Source organism: Neovison vison, chromosome 14 (genome assembly GCF_020171115.1).
Source record: "Neovison vison isolate M4711 chromosome 14, ASM_NN_V1, whole genome shotgun sequence".
Taxonomy (NCBI): domain Eukaryota; kingdom Metazoa; phylum Chordata; class Mammalia; order Carnivora; family Mustelidae; genus Neogale; species Neogale vison.
Window position 1 is genome coordinate 8,113,645 of NC_058104.1, and position 22,939 is coordinate 8,136,583.

At 47.4% G+C, this 22,939-nt stretch overlaps 1 protein-coding gene and 1 non-coding gene across 3 annotated transcripts in view; both read left to right on the forward strand.

Moving 5' to 3' along the window:
- Positions 1–699: 699 nt before the first annotated feature.
- Positions 700–802, forward strand: LOC122896226. The gene has a single exon (XR_006382386.1). It is a non-coding gene; the product is annotated as a U6 spliceosomal RNA (small nuclear RNA).
- Positions 803–1,415: 613 nt separating this feature from the next.
- TMEM225B (transmembrane protein 225B) overlaps positions 1,416–22,939 on the forward strand; it is a 28,039-nt gene continuing 6,515 nt past the window's right edge. Inside the window, exons 1-5 of one of the 2 annotated variants that reach the window (XM_044233770.1) lie at positions 1,416–1,760; positions 2,021–2,179; positions 18,818–18,992; positions 20,573–20,651; positions 21,933–22,143. In XM_044233770.1, the coding sequence (XP_044089705.1) occupies positions 20,640–20,651; positions 21,933–22,143 (223 nt within the window). In that variant the 5' untranslated portion in view covers positions 1,416–1,760; positions 2,021–2,179; positions 18,818–18,992; positions 20,573–20,639. Of the gene's footprint in view, positions 1,761–2,020; positions 2,180–18,817; positions 18,993–20,211; positions 20,244–20,572; positions 20,652–21,932; positions 22,144–22,939 lie in introns of those variants that run through there. The other variant, XM_044233771.1, reaches the window with a different exon arrangement.

Here is a 22,939-nt window from a genome sequence, read left to right on the forward strand (position 1 = left end):
TTGGAGAACTTAAATATGGCTTGAGAGGTCATCAGGAATCCTAGACTGGTAGGAACTGCCTCCTCATAGGCACTCCTTACTGGAGTTAGCAAACCTTGACATCTTTTTTTTTTTTTTAATATTTTATTTATTTATTTGAGGGAGAGACAGTGAGAGAGAGCATGAGCAAGGAGAAGCAGACTCCCCATGAGCTGGGATCCCAATGCGGGGCTCGATCCGGGGAATCCAGAATCATGACCTGAGCTGAAGGTAGTCACTCAACCAACTGAGCCACCCAGGCGCCCCTTGACATCTCTTTTTGCTAAGATTTGTACCCTTTGGGATCACATCTTCTACTCCCTTCAAAATATGGGTGCATGAATGAACCAGTGTTTAATCTGAGACTAGAAGGATGATTTCAAACAGGTAGTGCACTGTACAAGTCAATGAGAAAATAAATACTGGAATTTTTTATTTTGCTGATGCATCCTGTTTACACTCTTCACTTTTATATTTTTAAGATTTTATTTGGCAGAGACACAGCGAGAGAGGGAACACAAGCAGGGTGAGTGGAGAGGGTAAAGGATTTCCGCTGAGCAGGGAGCCTGATGTGGGGCTCCATGCAGGCAGGCTCATCTCAGGACCTTGGGATCACGACCTGAGCTGAAGGCAGTCGCTTAACTGAGTCACCCAGGCACCCACACACTCTTCACTTTTAGAAAATGGTTGACCTCATATTTGTAATCCATGTTTATAAATTTACAAACTTGCATGGCCCCTGCGCAAGGATGACACGCAAATTCGTGAAGCGTTCCATATTTTTAAAAAAAATAAATAAATAAATAAATAAATTTACAAACTTGCGCATAATGACAGTGTCTCTTTTTTTTCCCCCATACCTGCTCCAATTACATATCTCCACCCAGTCTAGCCTTTGTCCTTCCCCAGGCTCTGGTTTGAACTGGCCAGGGGTCTAAAGGCTGGCTTTACTTACTGAGTCTGCAGTTTGGGGCGCCTAAAATTGTGAAAAAGTACGAACTTCATGGGATTGTTGTGAAAATTGAGACGCCAGTTTACTCCATAAGTGGTAACTGCTGTTTCTGAGTTTAGCAGGAAATATCCCTATCAGGAACAATTCATTTCCCTAACATTTTTCCTGCATCAACATATCAAATATACCTCTGGCAAACTTATCTAGGCACAGTAGGGTGTTTGAAATCTTGATCCTATTTCTAAGGCTTTTCTTCCTCTTTTAGCCCATGGATACCAATATGTTAGCCCTGCTTACTTACATACTCCAGGCCCAGTTAGGGGTTACTGGAGTAGTGTAGGGGTTGAAGCGACATAGGGAGAGGACAGGCTGGATTGCAGGTATAGATAAGGGATTTCCTCCCAGCAGGGTCATTCCCGCCTTGTGATTTGGAAGAAGGGAGGTGGGGATGGGTGGTAAAACCGCAGGGGTCAAGGAAGTAGGCGAATGGGAGTGCATACGGGACAATAGGGGTGAGAAAGAAGTAACCAATTTAGATCCTAGGTCCACATGGGTGATGAAGGGCAAATAGGGAAATCTAGCCCCATCTCCCTCAATGCCTCCTTGGGGCCCGAAAGAAGCGCTATCCCAAACCGCTCTTGGCCAAGCTCCCCAGCGGCCCTTGAGAACTCGCGATCGAGAGGAGACCTCCGAGCTGCCTAGACGGGACCCGGAAGTGCGCACGGGGGAGCCCGAGTTTCCAGTCGTGCCGGGGGACCGTGGTCGATGCTGCTGCGGAGCGGTTGCGCCAGTGAGTATCGAGGTCCGGGACCGGGACCTGCCGGCCCGCGCTGTCGCTAGGGGAGAAGCGGGGAGAAGCGCGGTCCTGCGGCGGGGGTGGGACTCTGGCGGAGGGGACCCAGGTGGCGTGGGGGTGGGGCCTCAGGCTGGACCGCGCCCCCGGCTCCGGGGCCCAGGCAGCCTGGGGAGAGAGAAGTGGGACCTTCTCCTGGAAAAGCTTCACTTGCCGGTTCCCCTACATCTGCCCTCTTCTCCCTCCCTTTCCCGCAGTGACTGCCCGTCCGTTGTGCCGCGCTCTAAAGAAAATTTAGAGGTCTTGTCTTTGGAGCAGCACCGGGGATTGGATCCAGCCCATGGAGAAGCTGTCTGAGCAGATAACCCCGGAGTCCCTGTACCCATCCTCCCAGCAGGAGCCCCGAAAGAGCAAGGGTGAGGAGCTGACCTAGCTGGCTTTCTTTGTCTAAACTTTGTCCTTCCAGCCGCGGCCTCGGATCAGATGGACACGGTTAACTTTACACTTAGAATTGGCCTGGTGAAAAACTACTCCCCCCTCCCCTTTTTGTTTAACCTCAGGGCTCTATTACCTGTAAATAAAGTCTGTAACCGAAGTTTCCTTTCTTGACTGTGTGGAGCAGACCTGCCTCAGCAGTACTATCCTAGCACTAAGTCGTGGAGGATCTGTCATTCCAGCACCTGCCAACTTGCTTGGCTTTCGGAGAAGCTCAGGAAATGTGTGAATAAATGAATGAATGAACTCAGCCAAGTATGTCCCATACCTGAAGTGCCAGGAAAAGAGCGGGCTTCTCCGCTCATCCTACCCAAGCTCTCCTTCATCCTTAGGGAAGATACATTTACCCCCCCCCCCCAGGTGTAAACTCCAAGAGGGTGCTTTGCCTGTGGAGTACAGTAGATAAGCTGCCACCTGCTGATGGAAAATGAGGTTAAGCTATTAGTATCAACATTTTTTCCCTGAGTATCAACATTTTTATTTCAATCTGCCATCCATCCCACCATTAAGTGATATATGTGTAGGAATTTAAAAAAAGATTATTAAAATGGGTGACAAAGACTTAGATAAAGACTCTGAGATGGCTTATTTTTGGGGAGATTTTCTTTTACACATTTATTTGTAAGAACTATGTTTTCAGACTAATTTGTTAAGTTGACAGGTATTGATTGAGCTCTTAGTATGAGGTGTTGGGACTAAGTTGGAAGAAAACCAAACCCCTACTCACCCGCGAACTTAAGAGTTGGAATAGTTACCTGTGAGAGGCTTTGGGACAATAAACTGTAGAAGTTTGCAAGAGGAGATCCCCGTAGACTGGGTTTTGGCCCTGGAAGTCAGGAGTCTCACCTTGAAAGAATTTAGAGTAAGAAATGTATGAAGTTGGCGTTTCTCTTTTAAGTAGTATACTGTTGTTGTATTTATTTATTTATTTAGAGAAAGCAAGTGAGCGAGCAGAGGAGCAGAGGGAGAGGGAGAGAATCCTAAGCAGGCTCCATGCCCAGCATGGAACCCAACACGGGGCTCGATCTCACGACCCTGAGATCATGACCTGAACTGAGATCAAGAGTCGGACGCTTATCTGACTGAGCCACCCAGGCGTTCCAGAAAGGAGTCAAGTTTTTTTTTTTCTCTAAATATTTTTTAAAAATTTATTTATTTGACAGACAGAGATCACAAGCAGGCAGAGAGGCAGGCAGAGAGAGGAGGAAGCAGGCTCCCCACTGAGCAGAGAGCCCATGCGGGCCCAATCCCAGGACCCCGAGACCATGAGCCGAGCTGAAGGCGAAAGCTTTAACCCACTGAGCTACCCAGGCGCCCTGAAAGGAGCCAACATTTAATGAGAGAGGATAGATGCTTACCACAGGCTCCCTCTTGCTAGTCTTTCTAAAAGGCCAAGTGCCTGTATTCACCTTCTAAAATACTCATTTACTCATGTTAGTTCACAGTGCCCACTGCATTCAGTCCATACTCCATAACCTGACATCCAGGGTCCTCTGCAGTGTGGCCTCAACCCACCTTGAAATCTTTCCTGTGTGTTCCCCAAAACAAACCCAGCAAGACTGGTGTGTCTGCACTCTCCACCGTTGTGCCTTTGTGTCCTTTTTCTCATGTGCATTGCCGTCCCCTACATTCTCTGCCTACCCAAAAGCTACATATCCCAGTGTCCATGCACAGGAGCCTCCTCCATGAAGTTTCTGAAGCAGACTTGGGCTGTGAGGAAGGAAACAAACAGATGCAAGAGACGTTTACATGAAAACCTGAGGACTTGGTGGTTGATTGAGCATTAGGGAGGAATTGGGTACAATCAGCCTCGTTCCTGTCACTCATACCCCTTAAAAAAAATTATCACTAGTTGCTTTTGCTTTTGTAACGCAGGGCACTGCTTCTGCTCCGTCAGAATTGATCAAAGCCACGTTGCCAGTGGCTTAGCTAATGAATCCACTGGACACCTTTTTTCAGCTTTAATTTTTTGGTGCCTTATAACTATTTTTTTGTTGATGTGATCGCTGTTCCTTGCACATCATGTTCTTTGGTTTCGGAAGTACTCTTCTCTTTTCCTCTGGTCTTTCTTTTGCCTTCTCGGGCCTTCCCCACTCCTGTTTCTCCATCTGTGTTTAAACATTGGTTTTTCCCCAAACTGTTCTTAGCCCTCTTTTTTTCACTCCTGTGGGTGATCCTATCCCCTTTCAGGACCTCTCTTAACTGCTTTCTTCTGCTCTTGCTGTGAGCTGGGACCTGGATATTAGATGTTCATGGGTGTACTTCGGAGCTCCTTGTTTTCTGCCAGGCCCCCACCTTCCTACCTTCCAATGACTGTCTTGGTTAATTGTAGTAACTGGTTTTCCCAAGCTGGAAAATTTGGAGTTGTACTCTACTATTCTCCTTCCCTCCATATTCAGTCAACCACCGCCAAATCCTGTCAGTTTTTCTTCAGAAAGGCCTGATTCTGTTGCCTGTGACTGCCATTTCCTCACTTTAGACCCATTCTAGTTTTCTTGGAGGGTTGACACATCTCTATGCTATTGGCCATGTCCCCTGCTCTAGGCTATCCTCCATCTGCTGCCAGAATGAATTTCCCTGGAAACAAATTTGATCAAGTCAGTCTCTATCCAAAGGCCTGGGTGTGGCATATATGCTTCTTCATATCTGGCTCTACCCTTTTCCTATTTCCCTTCCTTCCTTCCTCTCTTGAGAGAAAGAGAAAGTGCCAGTGGGGTGGGGGGCAGCATCCTAAGCACACTCTGTGCTCAGCGAATAGCCCAATGTGGGCTTGATCTCATGACCTGAGCCGAAATCGAGTCAGACACCCAACTGATTGAGCCTCCCAGGCACCCCATCTGGTTTTCCTCTATTTTTCTGCTGTATCTCTGGCCCATATGGGTCATATATTTCACTCACATGGAGGTTTTCTTTTCGTTCTTTTTTAAAATTATTCCCTAAACTTAGTGTTCCCCTCCATGTTGCTGACCCTTCACAGATGCTTACTTTTGCCTGGAATATTCTTCATCTTGTTGATCCTGATCAACGTCATTCTTTGAGGCTGCCATCTCCAGTTCACCTAGGTAGGGGTTGTCCTTCCTGATTGTGCTTTGAAGCACCTTTATAAGCCCTCTACTGGTATCTTGCATGTAGTAGGTGGGATGTATGTTTGCTGATTGGCCAAATCAAACAGGGAGTGTATTCGTTTCCTAGGGCTTCTGTAACGAATTACCACAACTTCATGGCTTCATACAGCAGAACTGTATTCTCTTGTAGTTTTGCAAACTAGAAGTCCACGAAGGCTGTGCTGCCTCTGAAGGCTGTAGGGTAGAATCCCTCCTTGGCTGTTCCCAGCTTCTGGTGGTCCCCAGCAATCCTTGGTGCTCCTTCACTTAAGGCTACCTCACTTGTCCCATGGCTTTCTTTCCTGTGTGTTTCCATGTCTGAATCTTCCTCTCGTTTCTCTTATATAGATGGCAGTCATTGAATTTAGGGCCTACCCGAATCCATTCTGATCTCATCTTAACTCTGCAAAGACTCTGCTTCCAAATAAGGTCATATATGAGGTTCCAGGTGGACATGAATCAGTGGGGGGCGGGGCAGGGAAACGGCACTGTTGGACCCAGTACAGTAAGTAATGCTCATTTCTTCTGCTGTTAGAAGTAAATATACTTGGGATCCCACAGCTTTGTAGTTAGGGTTAGAAAAACCACTTCCCCCCTTCCCTTTAAATTAGAAGCAGATCAGTGAAGAAACTTTTTTTTTAAAAAACTTCGTCCACAGGGACACATTTGATTTGTTTATTTCAGGGGACAACTGCTTTCTTCTTGGGCTTCTCGAGGTCTGTCTCAGTCTGACCACTGTCTGCTGAGGCATTCCAGAAGGTTCTACTCTCTACCAGGGTTTGAATCCAAGTTTTTGATATTTTTTCCGTAAGTGGCTCTGACCCATGAGGAGATACATCTCTCTGAATTCTGTTTGAGCCTCAGTCCTGAAGACGTTTTACAAATGGTCTGTTTGGGCCCCTCAGTGACTTAACGATTCTTTTCTGGATTGCTGGGAGATAATCAGGAGCATTTTTTCAGTTTTCTTTGTTTTTTTTTGAAGATTTTATTTATTTGAGAGAGAGAGAGATAGCAAGAGAGATCTTGAGTGGGGAGGAGAGGAAGCAGGCTCTCCGATGAGCAGGGAGCTTGATGTGGGGCCAGATTCCGGGATGCAGAGATCATGACCTGAGCCAAAGGTAGATGCTTAACCAACTGAGTCATTCAGGCGCCCTAATTAGGAGCATTTTGAAGCGCCGAATTGTGTGCAGGGTTCTTTACATAGTACTGGGCTTGGAAACAAAGAAATGGAAGACATCATTTTTTTAAAAAAGATTTTATTTATTCATTTGACAGACAGAGATCACAAGTAGGCAGAGAGGCAGGCAGAGAGAGAGGAAGGGAAGAAGGCTCCCTGCTGAGCAGAGAGCCTGACGCGGGGCTCAATCTCAGGACCCTGAGGTTATGACTTGAGCTGAAGGCAGAGGCTTAACCCACTGAGCCACCCAGGGACCCCTGGAAGACATCTTTTATTTTATTATTATTTTTTAAAAGATTTTATTTATTTGTTTGACAGACAGAGATCACAAGTAGGCAGAGAGGCAGGCAGAGAGAGAGGGAGGGAAGCAGGCTCCCTGCTGAGCAGAGAGCCAGATGCGGGGCTCAATCCCAGGACCCCGGGACCATGACCTGAGCTGAAGGCAGAGGCCTCAACCCACTGAGCCACCTAGGCGCCCTGGAAGACATCTTTTAATATAGAGATACTTTCAATATAAATTGAAGGGAACACACACAACTGAAAATACTTCCAAGGAGAGGCCCCAAGACGATGTGGTTAAATTCTCTGAAGGAGGCGGAAAGCAAATACTTTAGAGATTGAAGGGCGAGCTCACTTCCAGGTGGGATTAGAGTAGGGTTAGGTTTCAGGAAGGAGACTGCCTTTGAGCTGGGGTCTGGAGGGTTGAATAGGTTTTTTTTTTTTAATATTTTATTTATTTATTTGACAGAGAGATCGATCACAGGTAAGCAGAGAGGCTGGCAGAGAGAGAGAGAGAGAGAGAAGCAGGCTCCCTGCTGAGCAGAGAGCCCGATGTGGGGCTCCATCCCGGAACCCTGAGATCATGACCTGAGCCGAAGGCAGCGGCTTAACCCACTGAGCCACCCAGGCGCCCCTGAATAGTTTTTTGATAGGTGGAGGAGAAGGACATGGCGGGGGGGATATGCATGGCCAAGAAACTGGTCACATTGACTGGAGAATGGAGATGTGACAGAAGGTGAGTCTGTGAGGCGGAGTAGAGTAAGACTGTGCGAAAGGAATGCCAGGCCAAGGAGCTTAGCTTTCGTTTGGTAGATATTGAAGTATGTTATGTCGATTTTCTTTTCTTTTCTTTCTTTCTTTCTTTTTTTTTTAAAAGATTGTATTTACTTATTTGACAGTAGGCAGAGAGGCAGGCAGAGAGAGAGGAGGGAGCAGGCTCCCCGCTGAGCAGAGAGCCCCATATGGGGCTCGATCCCAGGACCCTGAGATCATGACCTGAGCTGAAGACAGAGGCTTTAACCCACTGAGCCACCCAGACACCCCTGTGTCGGTTTTTCTTAATAGGCGGCTAGCCGGTGACCTTTGTTTATCGAGGGAGAGAATCTGATTTGTTGAGTGTGGTACGGGAGGCGAGAGGTGATTAGGATCTGACTTAGGCCGTTACTAGTGATAATAGGAGGATAGGGACAAAAACCAAGGAGTGTATTGTAGATAGAAACAGTAGTACTTTATTTACCGAGTAGATGTGGGGCAGAAAAGGGAGTTACTGCTCGTTGTCACCCGTTCCCTTTTTATTTTGTAAACGCTAAAGCTAGAGGAGATTTGCAAAGAACAATATAACAAATACTCATACACCAGAAGGAGGAGCACATTTGAGACATATGATCTCAAGAGACTTAGGGTATGAGAGCCTTGCAGAAATTTCTTCTTCGATTATTGGAGATGCTGTCACCTGTCATAAATATCCCCCATTTCAGGAGAAGGGGACACAATCCCTTCAGCTACTCAACCAAGAGAAAACTTTGTTTTTCTGTATTCATACCTGTCAATCAGTAATCCTGTCCATACCTTCATCACCATTTTTTTTCCAGAATCCCAGCACTTCTTACCACCTTCTCTGCCACCATCTTGGTCCAGGGTGCCATCATCCCTCATCTGGATTGTGGTGGTGACTTCCTGGCTGGTTGTCCTGCCTCTGCCCTTGCCTCCCTACCGTCTCTTCCCAACATAGCCGGCAGCGTGTTCTGTTGAAATGTCAGGTCTTGTCCTCCTTTGGTCCCAAGCCTCCCAAGGCTTCCTGTCTCACCCAATAAAAGCACACCTCTTACAATAGCCTATCGGGTCCAGTGTTCTGTGATTCCTTTCTATGTCTCTGACCTTATTTCTCATTACTCTTACCCATGCTCATTGCGTTCTAGTCATACTTGACTCTTTGAAGACCCCGGTCCTTTGCCCTTGCTGTTTCTTCCATGTGTAATGCTCTTTGCCAGAAACCCTTATCTCCTTCAAGTCTTTGCTTCTGTGTCATTTTCTTTGACCGTGGGGTGCAGAATTACAGCCCTTCTGCCCGCTCCCTCCCTCTGGCTCTCTATTCTTGCTTTTGTCTCTGTACCACTTGTATCATCTAGTAGTATGTAATTTACAAGGTTTCCTATCCAGCTCCCTTACTATTATGAAAGACCTTCGAGGGCAGAGTTTTTGCCTGTTTGCCCCCTGCTGTATCTCAGCACCTGGGACTGTACCTGGCATGTTGTTGGTGCTCAGTAAGATAAATGTGAATGAGTCAAGTGTCACAGGACTGGTAAAGAGAAGGATTCAAGAGTTGTAAGAGAAGGATCACCTTCAGCCTAATGGAAAGAGCGATATTGAACGGGGCCTGAGAGCTGTAGGATTTATTCTTGAAGATGTCGGGCCGGCTGTCAGTTCTCTGGCAGTGGGCCACATAAAAGGCTCATCCTCTAGGATACTAAGCCTTCACATGTTGGGAGAGAACAAATAGCATGGTCCAGCAGAAAGGAGAGGAGGCTTTATGTAGGGGAAGAGAGGGGAATGAGGCTGGAAAGACGGGCCAGGCCAGGGAGATGTAGAAGAAATCTCATTTTAATATTTGCCCAAGCCAACCACAGAAGGCACGTCTCCTGCTTCATGAAGTATTCCAAATCCAAGTCCAAATGGAGGCATTCCTAGGCTATTGATTTTTCCATTTTTTGTAAAGATTTAATTTAAAATTAAATACCACTAAAAGCTCAGCTGCTCAGTTGCACTGGCCACATTTCAAGTGGTCAGTAGCCACACGTGGCCATTGGCTACTGTATTGGACAGTGCAGATGTGGAACAGCTGTATAACCCCAGAAAGTTCTGTCGGGACCATGCACAGCGAGTGACTTGAATTCATAGTGCCAGTTCATTATGGTATCTTGCTAAAAAGAATTGGCCTGCCTAGCTAGTATTTAGACTCGATTGATGCCTTTATCTTTCTTTTTAAGTTACCGAGCTTTTTAGAGCTAGCTGGTGTTCTCTGTTTGCAATTTGTGTGACATATAAGAGAAACAGTTAAACACATGTACAAGCGGATGTAAAAACATTGAGTCAGTAATCACTCACACTGCTAGAATGGTTATTGCATAAAAGACAAGAAGTTAACACGTGTTGGTGAGGATGTAAATTGGTGACCTACCAACAGAACTGCATATGATCTGTCAGTTCCACTTCTGAGTATTCATCTGAAGGCAATGAAAGCACGGTCTCGGAAAGCTACCTGTACCCCTACGTTCACTGCAGCATTAGGTCCAGTAGCCAAGACATGGAAGCAGCCTAAGTGTCCATCAGTGGACGAGTGGATAAAGCAGATGTGCTGTGCCTACAAAAATATATGAGTATACACAGTGGAATATTGTACAGCTACAAAAAGAAGGAAATCCTGCCATTTTCGACAACACAGATGAACCTCGAGGGCATTACACTAAGTGGAATGAATCAAACAGAGACAAATACTGTGTGATCTCAATTATATGTGGAATCAAAAAAACAAAACAAAACAAAAAACCAAAAACCCCAACTCAGACACAGAAAACAGACTCGTGGTTGCCATTCGTGGAGGGTGGGAGGGGGGGAATTGGATGAATGGGATTAAAAGGTAGAAACTTCCAGTTATAAGATAAACAAGTCCTGGCATGTAATGTACAACCTGGCAATTATACTTGATAATGCTATATTGTGTGTTTGAAAGTTACTGAGAGAGGGGAATCTTAAAAATTCTTATCAGAAGGAAAAATTGCCTGGGTGGCTCAGTGGGTTAAGCCACTGCCTTCGGCTCAGGTCATGATCTCAGGGTCCTGGGATCGAGTCCCGCATCGGGCTCTTTGCTCAGCGGGGAGACTGCTTCCCTCTCTCTCTCTCTCTCTCTCTCTCTGCCAGTCTCTCTGCTTACCTGTGATCTCTCTCTGTCAAATAAATAAATAAAATATTTAAAAAAAACCAACACAATATCTAAACAACATGCAGAGGATGAGGGCATATTTGGAGGTGGAAAACAAGTGTGAATATGGTTCTGTGATAAGACAGCACAGATGATTATTAAATTCTTTTTTTTTTTAAGATTTTATTTATTTGTCAGAGAAAGAGAGGAGAGAGAGCAAGCACAGGCAGACAGAATGGCAGGCAGAGGCAGAGGGAGAAGCAGGCTCCCCGCCGAACAAGGAGCCCAATGTGGGACCCGATCCCAGGATGCTGGGATCACGACCTGAGCTGAAGGCAGCAGCCCAACCAACTGAGCCACCCAGGCGTCCCGATTATTAAATTCTTAAAATGACCATTGACAAATAAAATCAGGGCTGTTTATGTGTTACGCTTTCACTGCTGATGGAAATGCGACATTGGCTGTTTCACAGCACCCCCTTCTTTCATAAAGACCCTCTTAGCACAGGGCCTCCTTTCTCTAATATCATTGCAAAGCAACCTCTCCAGCTTTAGTAAGCGGTATTTCAGTTAAGGGGAGAAATGTGTTAAATAGGAGATGTTTTTCTCTCCTGTCTCCCTTGCATGCAGGGGTACAGGATTTGTTTTTGTATATTCTCTTAGAGTTGAAATCAACTTGGGAATATTTCTCTGTACCCCGTGGTTGATATTTTAAATAACTTTTCCTCCTCCCATCTCTTCCTTTATCAAATCTTACCCATTTGCAGTATTTCTAAAAGACGCATATGAGGTCCGAGTTTGTGTTCATGAATGAGCATGTGAACATCTGAGTGTAGAGAGAGATACTCTAGTGAGAAAGGTGTTAGTCTCTGATACATGAAGGGAGTCTTCCCTTTTTCTCAGGGATGATCATGTGGCCAGGGTGCTATGTGGGCAGAACCTCTGGGGTGAGGTTCTCCTCTTTAATTTATCTGTTCAGACCCTGCCCCACCCCACATGTAGCTCCCAGCCTCTCCCTTCTAAAGTTCTGAGATGACTCCACTTCCCTCAAACTCTGCTTCCCTTTCTGCTAATCCCAGTATATCTGTCTGGTTATCTACCTTATAAACCCAAATTTTAGTTTCCCCACCACTTCCTCCAAATCTGGTCAACTTGTATCCATCTTTTCCCTATATTGCAAGGCCATTTTTCATACTTTTTTTCATACTTTTTTAAAACCAAATACTTCTGGAATACTCTGATCATTTTGTTCCCTACCAGGAGTTTTTCTTGTTATATTTTACTTTTTAAATATTTTCTGTCAGATGGTGAGAACTGGACTGAGGATCAGTTAATTATTAAAATTCTCAAAGTAGGGCTACGACTACACAAAGGAGATGAATATGAACAAAACAAACACAAGGGGCTCTGTGAATATGGACAAAACTTTCATAACATCGCAAACCCTATCCAACAGCCACAAATTCTTAATTGAAGAGAAATCCCAAATGTGTAATATTTGTAGAAAATTATTCAGGTGGAACTCATACCTTATTCAGCATGAAAGGATCCACACATAAGAGAAACCTTATGTGTGTCATGAATATGGAAAAGCTTTTGGCCATATTTCGAACTTTATTCAGCATCAAAGAACACATACTGAAGAGAAACCCTGTGAATATAGTCACTGTGGGAAAACCTTCCAGTGCAGCTCACACCTTATCCAGCTTCAGACAATTCATACAGGAGAGCTGCCTTATATATGTGATGATTGTGGGAAAACCTTTGGTTGGAGCTCAAGTCTTGTTTAACACCAGAGAATCCACACGAGGGAGAAACCCTATGTGTGTAGCGTGCGTGGGAAGGCCTTCAGCCAGAGTTAAAATCTAACAGAACACCATCGAGTTCACACCAAAGAGAGACCATATGAGTGCAATGACTGTGGGAAAACTTACAGTCGGAACTCACACCTCATTGAACACCAGAGTCCACCCAGTGGAGACTCCTTATGATTGCAGCGAGTGTGGGAAATCTTTCAGTAGGAGTTCACTTCTTATTAAACACCACAGGATTCACACTGGAAAGAGACCTTATGCATGTTGTGAATGTGGGAAGTCCTTCAGTTGGAGCTCTTATCTTATTTAGCACCAGAAATCTCATGGTGGAGCAAAATCTTCTGAATACAAAGAATGTGGGAAAACCTTCAAGTACAGTTCATATCTTTCCAGTCATCTAGGAATCCACACAAGAGAGAAACTGAATGAAATGAAGTGGGTAGAGCCCTTGGTCAGAGTTCAGCTCTGATTAAATGTCAGTGCTTGCAACCTGGGAGAAAGCCTTTGGGTTTCATGAGGGTGGACGGCCTTCTGTGCTGGCTCAGCTCTTATTAAAACCTGAAAATACAGATGGTTGACAAATCTCATGGGTGTGTTCAATGTACAAAAAGATTTAGATGGAGTTTCTGCCTTACTCAGCATCAGCAGATTCACTTTGGAGAAGTGTGTGTCAGAGAGGGCTGTGAAAGGAATGTAATGCAGCACGACCAAGGTGGTGGCTAAGCAGAACCTTCAGTTAACACTATGATTTGGTGTCAAGGATCTGCATCAGAGGGAGATTCTGTGGTTTGGTGTCCAAATCTTCATAGTCTTCTGAAAATGGAATGAGTTAGGTCCATCCCAGGGAAGAAACAATCAGGAAATTCTAGATTTGAACTTGTAGGTCAAGAAGGCAGCCGGGTGACCTTTGAACCCAGTAACTCTCCTATCTCATCTATTCCAGTTGTTGTAACTATCAATGGAAGTGGCTCTTGGATCTTGCACCAGCATGTCACTCCTCAGTGTTCTGCAGACTACTTTGCAGACTCTCTTTTTGCTTTATAGGACATAAATGCACTTAATAAACAGGCAAATTTTCTAGACCAACAATCTCTCGATGACACGTTATGGGCTTTGTTATGTGTCAACTTGGGCTGAACTGCATTTGCCAGAATTCCCTTTTCTGTATTTTTCCTGGTTCTTGTGGGCTAGAGGGAGATTCTTAGGAGACCAGGAGGGCAGAAGAAAAGCAGCAGTTATTATTTTTGTGGCTCACCCACGTTGTTGCTAATCTGCTGACTCAGCTCCCCAGGGAGCCGCAGCAGCTGGCGCTGCAACTGGCCTACCTTTGCCTGGATCCTGCTCTGCCTTTGCTGGGGTGTGTGTGTGTGTGTGTGTGTCCTCGTGGTTTTACTTCTCTGATCAAATCCTAGTCATACACGTGCTTACTGTTCTTGAACAAGTACACATTGATTTTCAGTTTAGATAGAGAGGAATGGTTAATTTCTGGCTGTTTTTGAAAAAATAATTTTATGATTTCCTTTGAGAAAAAGTCACGGTTCAAACTCTTTCATAACAAAATTTAAATCAAACCTGAGACAGAGCTTCACTACTGTATAATTGTCCAGGAAAAGGTTGAATAGCCAAGCAGTTGAATAGCGTGATACATAATGGATAAAATTCTTTTTTTTTTTTTTAAAGAATTTATTTATTTGACAGAGAGATATCACAAGTAGGCAGAGAGGCAGGCAGAGAGAGAGAGGAGGAAGCAGGCTCCCTGCTGAGCAGAGAGCCTGATGCGGGACTCCATCCCAGGACCCTGGGATCATGACCTGAGCCGAAGGCAGTGGCTTAACCCACTGAGCCACCCAGGCGCCCCCATAATGGATAAAATTCTTAAAAATATTTTTTATTTTTAAGAAATCTCTACACTCAACGTGGGGCTCAGACTCATGACTCCCAAGATCAAGAGTCACATACTCCACTAGCTGAGCCAGTTGGGAACCATAAAATTAAAAAAAACTTTGAGCACCCATTTATCATGAAAAATTAATTAATTAATTAAATTTATTTATTTAAAGATTTTTTAAATTTATGAGAGATAGAGAGGGAACACAAGCACAGGGAGCTGGGGAGGGATAAGCAGGCTTCCCGCTGAGCAGGGAGCCTGATATGGGGTTGAATCCCAGGACGCTGAGATCGTGATCTGAGCCGAAAGCAGGTGCTTAACGACTGAGCCACCCAGGTGCCCCTAGCCTGAATATTTTAATAAGAATATTTAATATTTAATATTTGAATATTTAATAAGAAGAAATTCCATGGGTGCCTGGGTGGCTCAGTGGGTTAAAGCCTCTGCCTTTGGCTCAGGTCATGATCCCAGAGTCCTGGGATCGAGCCCCACATCGGGCTCTCTGCTCCGCGGGGAGCCTGCTTCCTCCTCTTTCTCTGCCTTGCCTCTCTGCCTACTTGTGATCTCTGTCTGTCAAATAAATAAATAAAATCTTTACCAAAAAAAAAAAAAAAAGAAATTCCAAAAGCACCTCTACTGAGTAGTATATTGTTAAGTTAGGTATCTGAAAGAAATATCTACTTTGTTGTAAGTGCTTTAAAAAATTTTTTTTTCTTTTCTTTTTTCCCAGCATGGAGCCTAGCGGGGGTTGGGGTGGGGTGGGGTGAGGGCTGTCAAACTCATATCCCTGAGGTCAAGACCCGAGCTGAGATCAAGAGTTGGATGCTTAACCGGCTGAGCCATCCAGGCACCCCAAGTAAATGCTTATTTTTGGTTACAAAAAATCAGATTATTTTTCCTCCAGTTAGTTTGGATTAATGATTATCTAAGCTATCAATGAAAATTATACTTACAATGTGGACTCTTAAAATGGAAAATTGCCAGTCTCATAGCCCCCAAGTCTGGTCTGGTGCTGTGCACACAGCAGGTACTAAGTGAATGGCTCTGGAATGAATCTGTTTACCAGACACCACAGTCTTCTTTATTTCAGATCTCCTGTCTGCACTCCTCTACTTTTCTCCCTCTGTAATCGATAGGTGATTATCAGCACTCACTGAGGGTCACCTTGCTCTAAGGACTGCCTTGCATCTGGATGTCCTGAGAATGGACTTGCCCTCTGTGAGGTCGGGTCTGAGCTCAAGGGCCCACTTATGCACTTGACACATGACCCTCCTTGAATCCATCCCCACTCCCTTCACCACAGAAAGGGCTCTTTCCTTCTGTGGGGTCTTGAGATGTGTCAGGGATAAGGCAGGGCTTGATGAGTTGGGGTTGAAGGCTGGGCAGGATTCTGATTGACAGAGAATAACAGAGAGGGGCACCCCAGGACAAGGCAAGTGCGTGGGGTCAAATGCCAGGCTTCAAAGGGCAGAGGTGTTTGTGGAGACCAGGAAAGGGGAGAAAAGAGTTTGTCTAGCAGCATCAAAAGCACTGAGGTTGGTGTGTGTGTGTGTGTGTGTGGTCAGGTGAGATGCCTGGCTCGCTCAGTCAGTAGAGCATGTGACTTGATCTTGGAGTTGTAAGTTCAAGCCCCATGTTGGGTATAGAGATTACGTAAATAAAATGTTAAAAAAAAAGGAAAAACAAAACAAAACACTAAAGTGGGGGCTCTGCTTCTTTGGGCACAACCATTACAAGTGGCCAAGCAACTGACCAAGCTCTTAGATCACAGGTAAACACAAGGGCAACCACTCAGCCCCTTTGTTGGTCACCTTTCTCTGTCTTAGTACTGAACATTCCACACCAGGAAATGTTCAGTCCTGGGCGAACTGGGATGACTGGTCATCTGACGCCATAGTAACCCCACCTCCCTGGTCCCTCATAGCTCCCAGCTGCAACAGGACCCAGTAGTGCAGGAATTCTTTTTTTTTTTTTAAAGATTATTTATTTATTTATTTATTTGTCAGAGAGAGAGAGAGAGAGAGAGATTGAGTGCAAGCACAGGCAGACAAAGTGGCAGGCAGAGGCAGAGGGAGAAGCAGGCTCCTTGCTGAGCAAGGAGCCCGATGTGGGACTTGATCCTAGGACGCTGGGATCATGACCCGAGCTGAAGGCAGCTGCTTAACCAACTGATACACCCAGGCGTCCCTAGAGCAGGAATTCTTAACTTAGCTTGCATACTGGAATCACCTGGGTAGCTTTCAGAAGACTATTGCCTCGGTCCCAGTCTCAGAGATTTTATGGTGTGGTGTTTGGCCTGGATATTGGCATTTTGCAAGTTCCCAGGTAATTCTAATGTGCACCTAAGGTTGAGAACCCATGCGACAGGGGATATTAATGCTTTACAGGTGCCGAGAGAAGGACACAAAAAGACCACATAGGATCTGTGCCTCAGTCACTAAGGGCTAGTAAGAGGACAGGGCTGGGACTGTGGAGTGCATCAGGGGCCCCATGTGAAAGTGGAGACAGGATGTCTCAGGAGGAAGGAGCTGTGGGAGGGGGCTCTGGCCTTGGATTTGGAGCCAGCTATTGAGGGGGGGTTCCCTGAGGGCAGTAAGCTCGGTCTGGGGGGAGGGAGCAGACGCCTGCTCACTTCCCAGTTCTGTTACCTGGTAAAACTACAGTTTGGGTGCTTGGGTTTTCCCTTTGAAACTCTGGCCGAAGGAAGCACAGAGCCTAGGGGAAGTCAGAGCCCCAGTTCAGGGGGGGTCCACCCCATTTTCCAGCAGGCAATTACTCTTCCGTTGTCCATCCTCTACCCTGGAGCTGGGAAAATATTAAAATATTTCTAGAGGATGCTATAACCTAAACCTATGCACACATTCTAGAATTTCCAGTCCTAGTGGCGGCTGGCCTGGTAGCCTCTAGCCTTGCTGTGTATATAGCCTTGGGACCCCTGGGTGAGAGGCATTTCCTGTGCTCTGGTTAAAGAGGTAGGAGTCTTTGGGCAAAGGGAAGATGGGAAGAGGAAGAGGAATTTGGGTATTGCCATCCAAACATGACTGCTTTCATCTCACCTGTCGTGGCCCTTAGGATGAAATTCTACAAGACCCTTCACGTCCCAGCACTGCCCATTGATTTCCTCAGTCCTCTTGGGGGTACTCCTTCCAGTCATTTTAAAATTTGTTGGGCCCCTGAACACAGTATTTTTCAAGTGTAAGTCAAAGCAATTAATGGGTCATAAATTAATTTATCATAGTAAGTTGCAACCAGCACTGAGGGTAAAAGAAAAAATTAGGCAGGACCGGAGAAGGATAGACAATATTTGCATGCATTGAGTGTAGCAAAGGTAAGTGAAGCTTTTCTGTGTGCATGTGCACACATGTGTGTTCTGTATAGTAGTTCTTGCTGTAGAGCCAGTGAAAACCTTTGCACAATGCAGTCCCCTATCGGGGATAAGATTCCGTCTAAATCCTGCCCCCTTGCAGGTCTTCCCTTGAACCGGATTTGCCTCTGCAATCCCTGTAGCTATGTTCCTTTGTGCACTGATAACATCTGAAAAAAAAAGAAAGAATTATTCAGTTACTTGTCTCTGTGCTAGATTGCAAGCTCCATGAGGGTAAGGACTGTATGCAGTGAACATCTTATCTGTCATTGGAGAAAGCACTGAGATACTGCGGAGCTGAATGATAAACCGGAGTTTAGCATCCAGCCGTGTATATGCCCTTTTTAAAAAAAAAAAAAAAAAAGATTTTATTTATTTATTTGACAGACAGAGATCACAAGTAGGCAGAGAGGCAGGCAGAGAGAGAGGGGAAGCGGACTCCCTGCTGAGTAGAGAGCTAGAGAGCCTGATGCAGGGCTTGATCCCAGGACCCTGGGATCATAACCTGAGCTGAAGGCAGAGGCTTTAACCCACTGAGCCACCCAGGCGCCTTGCTGTGTATATGTTCTTAAACAATAATTTTATCTGAGAGATTTCAATATGCCAAAAAGCTGGAAAAAAGTATAATTACTCAGACTAATAATTATTACTGTTTTCTGGTACCTGCTTTCTATCCATATACTTTTTTCTGAATTACTTGAAAGTGAGCGTGGATATAACCTTCACCCCTAAGTACAATGTCATGCTTCTCCTAAGAGGAAGGTGGTTCTACATCATTGTGACTCTAGTAACATACCTCAGAAAAAGAATTTAATTCCTTAATACTGTCTGAAGTGCAGTTCTTATTCAGACCTTCTCCAGTTGCCCCAAGAATGTGTTTTATAGCTCTTTTATTTTGAATCGGGGGAAAAAAAAATCAAGGGTCCTGAGGAGTTGGGGCCTTCCTCCAGGGACTTGCCATTAGGCCCCTTCAGCCACCCCGCAGGAGGCGTTACTATTACCCCTCCTGTTTCAGGAATAAGAAAACTGACACCCAGGAAGGAGAAATAACTTACCCAAGGTCACCCTCCTGGTAATGGCAGAGCTGGAATTCGAATTCAGATCTGCCCGGCTCCGGATCGCTTCCACCTCCTTCAGCGCACCCACCGCGAACAGCTGCGGAGGCCAGGGACTGCGGAGCCGAGAGCCAGGTGAGGGGCGGGCGGCTGCGGTCGCAGGGCCGGTGAGTCCCTGCCCCTCTCCGCAGGGCCCCGCGGGCTCCGTGGGCTCCGTCCGCAGACCGCGCATCCTCTCGCTCGGCCCAACGGAAACTCGAAACTCCGGGCCGGGGGACCAAGGCGCGGGTGAGGGGCCCTCCAGGAGACCCTGACGGTTCGCACGGAGGGAAGGGAGGCCGCGGGGGAGGGAGGGGCAGGGTGTTTCCGCGGAGAAGGGGTTGTGAAAAGGGACCCCAACCCTCCACCTCCAGGCCTCACAGAACCCTACGCGCTCTTGGGACCCACTGTGGGGTGCGGGCGGATCGTCAGATCTGGGTCCATTTTGGGGTCTGCAAAATGTCCCCGTGGCTTTGGGGCCAGAGAAGGGCCAAGGAAGCTTGTTGGCAGGAAGGATCCTCTGAACAAACCGGGGTCAGTTTGCTGCCCAGGTTGCCCCGAATCACTGGTGGGAACGGGGCTGGGGCTCCTGTGGCCCTGACAGGTACCCCCACTGTTCCGACCAGATGTACTTTCTTTTGTCCATCCCTTTCATTCCCAGTACAGTTCCCTGCTGACCCCGGGGCTTGCGCGGGGCCTCGGGAGGGAACAGGGCTGCATCCAGGCTGCTGCAGGGTGGCTCAGGGACTCTTCCAGAGGGAACCCCGATTGAGGAAGCTTCCCCAGGCCCGCGGCTCCGGGCTGGTTCAGGCTCCACCGAGCTGCAACTCTTCTACTTTCCTGGGTCCTTTTAAAATAATAATTGAAACAGTGTGATAGTTGCGTCACTGACAGTTGTTTTTGTTTTGTTTGGAATGCCTTTTCTTTTAAAAATTAAAGATTTTGTTTATTTGAGAGAGAGAGAGAAAGCGACCACAAGCAGGGGGAGCAGCAGAGGGAGAGGGAGAAGCAGGCTCCCTGTTGAGCAAGGAGGCCCAGGCAGGACTGGATCCCAGGACCCTGGGATCACGACCTCAGCCCATGGTGGAGGCTGAACCCACTGAACCACCCAAGTGTTCCTGTTTTGCATGCTTTTGGCAAAATTAAAAATTTTAGCAATTCTGTAACCCACCCCCCCCCATTCACCCTCTCTTTCTCACTCATGCAAATGAGCTTATCTAGTAGGAAGAATTCACTGGTTCCTGATTTGAAAGTCACCAAGCTGAACTCTGGGCCTGAGGCCGGAAGTAGGAGGGAGGGGCAGCCTTGTGGGCCTCTGGTCCTTTGCGCCTGTGCTGACCGACGGTGGTGGGTCTTTCTCTCCTGTTCTCCGTTTCAACAGTACAAAGGGGTCTACAGATTCCCTGTTGTATTAACATGTCTAGGGTCCTTTGAGTCTGGCTGAGATCAGTGCATCCCCCAAGTTGCATGTCGGTGGGGTGCAGTGGTCTAATCCCCGTGCTAAGGGCTGTTCCAGAAGGCTGGCAAGGTCCTCCTCACTGGAGAGCTGCCAGGTTGGGGGGGGGGTCAGAAAAGAGGTGGCACGCTGGGGTACATCTGGCCCTGAAGTCACCCAGGTAGGGGGGAGGAAAGCTTTGTACCCAGTGAACTGTTTTTTGTGTCTTTCTCCCCTCTAGTTATCAAGAGCCCGCAAGTTCCTGTCTTTTTTCATCCCTGAATCGCTGCCTCTGGCCTAAGCTGGGCATGGGGCGTCCGGTAAGTGTAGACAGATTGACAGGTAGTGGCTTGTGGCTGGGAGGGGTGGCTGCCGTGGATGGGGCCAAGCAGAGCTTTATGGGAGAGGCAGAGGGCCCCCCCGCCCCACCCTGGGGAGCGAAGGACCCCACGGAGGCTGGAGCTGCTTGGGAAGGAGACCTGTGTGCGTGGGGCAGGAAGAGTAGGGGCTTGGGGACTTCCTGGGTGGACGGCCGATGAGATGGAGGGGTCCTGTGGTGATGGAGCGTGACCAAAGCCGGGAAAACACGAAAGCCTGTTTCAGGCAAGTTGAGGTTGCGGGGGAACAGGCCGGGGTGCAGACCATCTGCTCACAGTGTCTAGAGGACTTGGTCCCACGTGGAGCGCCGGGGTCAGGATGGCTCCGACCAGAGGGCTGTAGAGCTAGGACTGCTCTCGGGACTGCCTGACTCCATCATTTTAGAGCAAGGAAACTGAGGCCCAGCAGTGAGGTGACTGAGCGGTGTGGCCTGGGGGGTGGAGGGAAGATCTAAGGGGAGCTTTGGACAGAGCGAAGGATTATTCAGGTGGGAAGAAGAGAAGCTAGTGACAGGAAGGAGGGGAAAGTGTGGGAGGCTGTTTCCAAACCAGTCTGACAGCACTCAGAGAGGAGTAGCTGTGTTCACGCGTTTATAAATAGCAGATTTTGGGGGGTGTATGTGCATGAGCGCACCCCCCACTCTGCGGGTCCCACAGCCTCACAGACACTCCCTGCCCCGGCTGCGGGGGTGGGGGGGTCTGCCTTGGGACCATGCAGAGGCCCCAGTGCCTGGGGGGATTGCACAGGGTATGGACCAGGGAGAGCAGCCCACTCATTCTCTAGGGCCCTGTCTTCTGCACTTCAGACCCCGGCCTAATAACCACCCCCATTGTCATCCTGGAATCCCCAAAGCTATTGGCTGTTAGCTGCCTGCGGAGCACAGTGCAGGGGGTCTTTGCAGGTGGGGTGATTGTTAACAGAATCGAGTGTTGAGAACTTTAGGGTTGGCGGGGCTTTGGGACTGGCCTAGTCCAACATCATTTATTGAGGTGGAAATTGGGGCTCAGAGAAGGGACCCTACTTGCCCAAGATCCCCCAGTGACTCAGTGGCAGAAAACGTTTCGTGCATATTTTAGGTCTGCTGAAGCGGTCTGTAAGGTTTTCAAGTTGATCCAGGCCAAGAAATCAACATTTCCCGAGCCTCACGTATGTGCTAATATTTCTGCAGGAGTCATCTCCTTCCCCTGTTCCGCATGAGAAGCCCTCATTTTTCCCTTGAACAGGTGATGATGACTTTAGAGAACAAGGATATGAAGGGATTCACGTGGGCCATAGCCCCAGCCTTGACCTCCCTGGGCTACCTGCTCATACTGCTGGTCTCCATCTTTCCCTTCTGGGTTCGGCTTGTAAACGAGGAGTCCCACGAGGTGTTTTTCAGTGGCCTGTTTGAGAACTGCTTCCATAGCAAGTGCTGGAAGCCTCGACCCTTATCAGGTAAGGAGGGATGGAGGCAGGGACTGAACAGGGAGAGATGGGGCCATCATGGAGACTTGGGTGACAGAGGACCAGATGGAGTCAGAGAGGACAGAATTTAGTAAGTGCATAAGGACATTTTCTGAGTCTCTGCTCTCTAGGTTAGAGGAAGGTACGAGGCTAGCAAAAAGTTAATAGTATCAAGTCGACCACCGGGGTCAGGAGCAAATTGTCTGCAAGGAAGTTGATTTCTGGGGTAGGAGTGGCTTTAACTAGGATGGAGGGGCAGGGGTCTTGCCCTACATTGTGAGGCTCCGACACCTCCCAGGGCTGCTGTTAGCTCCCTTACAAGGGACCCTTTTTGTGGGCACAGCTCCCAGCTGGGGAACAGCCTTGTTAGGAGAACCCAGGCTGGATTTCAGCCCCCACTTGTCGCCTGTGCTGAACACCTGTCCGACTGCAGGTGGCAACCCGGCAGATAAGGTGCTCAGGCCCGAGTACCACATTCTCAAGGGAAAGCAGGCAGATATGAGCCCAGTGGACCATGGATGCACTTGAGGCTGCGTTTTACAAGGGACTTAGGGAGGTCAGGAGGATGTCTGTGTTGGAAAAGGGGTGAGCCTCTTTGGGGAAGGGTCCTTAGGGACTCTCTCCTGGTGACAGAAGAAGAGAAACCTCTTTGGGGAAGACGGGCCATGCTGTGTGTGCTCTTCGATCTGGGGCTCCCCAGCCTCGGCGCTGCTGACACTTCGGCTGGATACTCTGTTGTGGGGGCGCTCCTGTTCCACGCAGGACAGTTAATGGCACCTTTACCCTC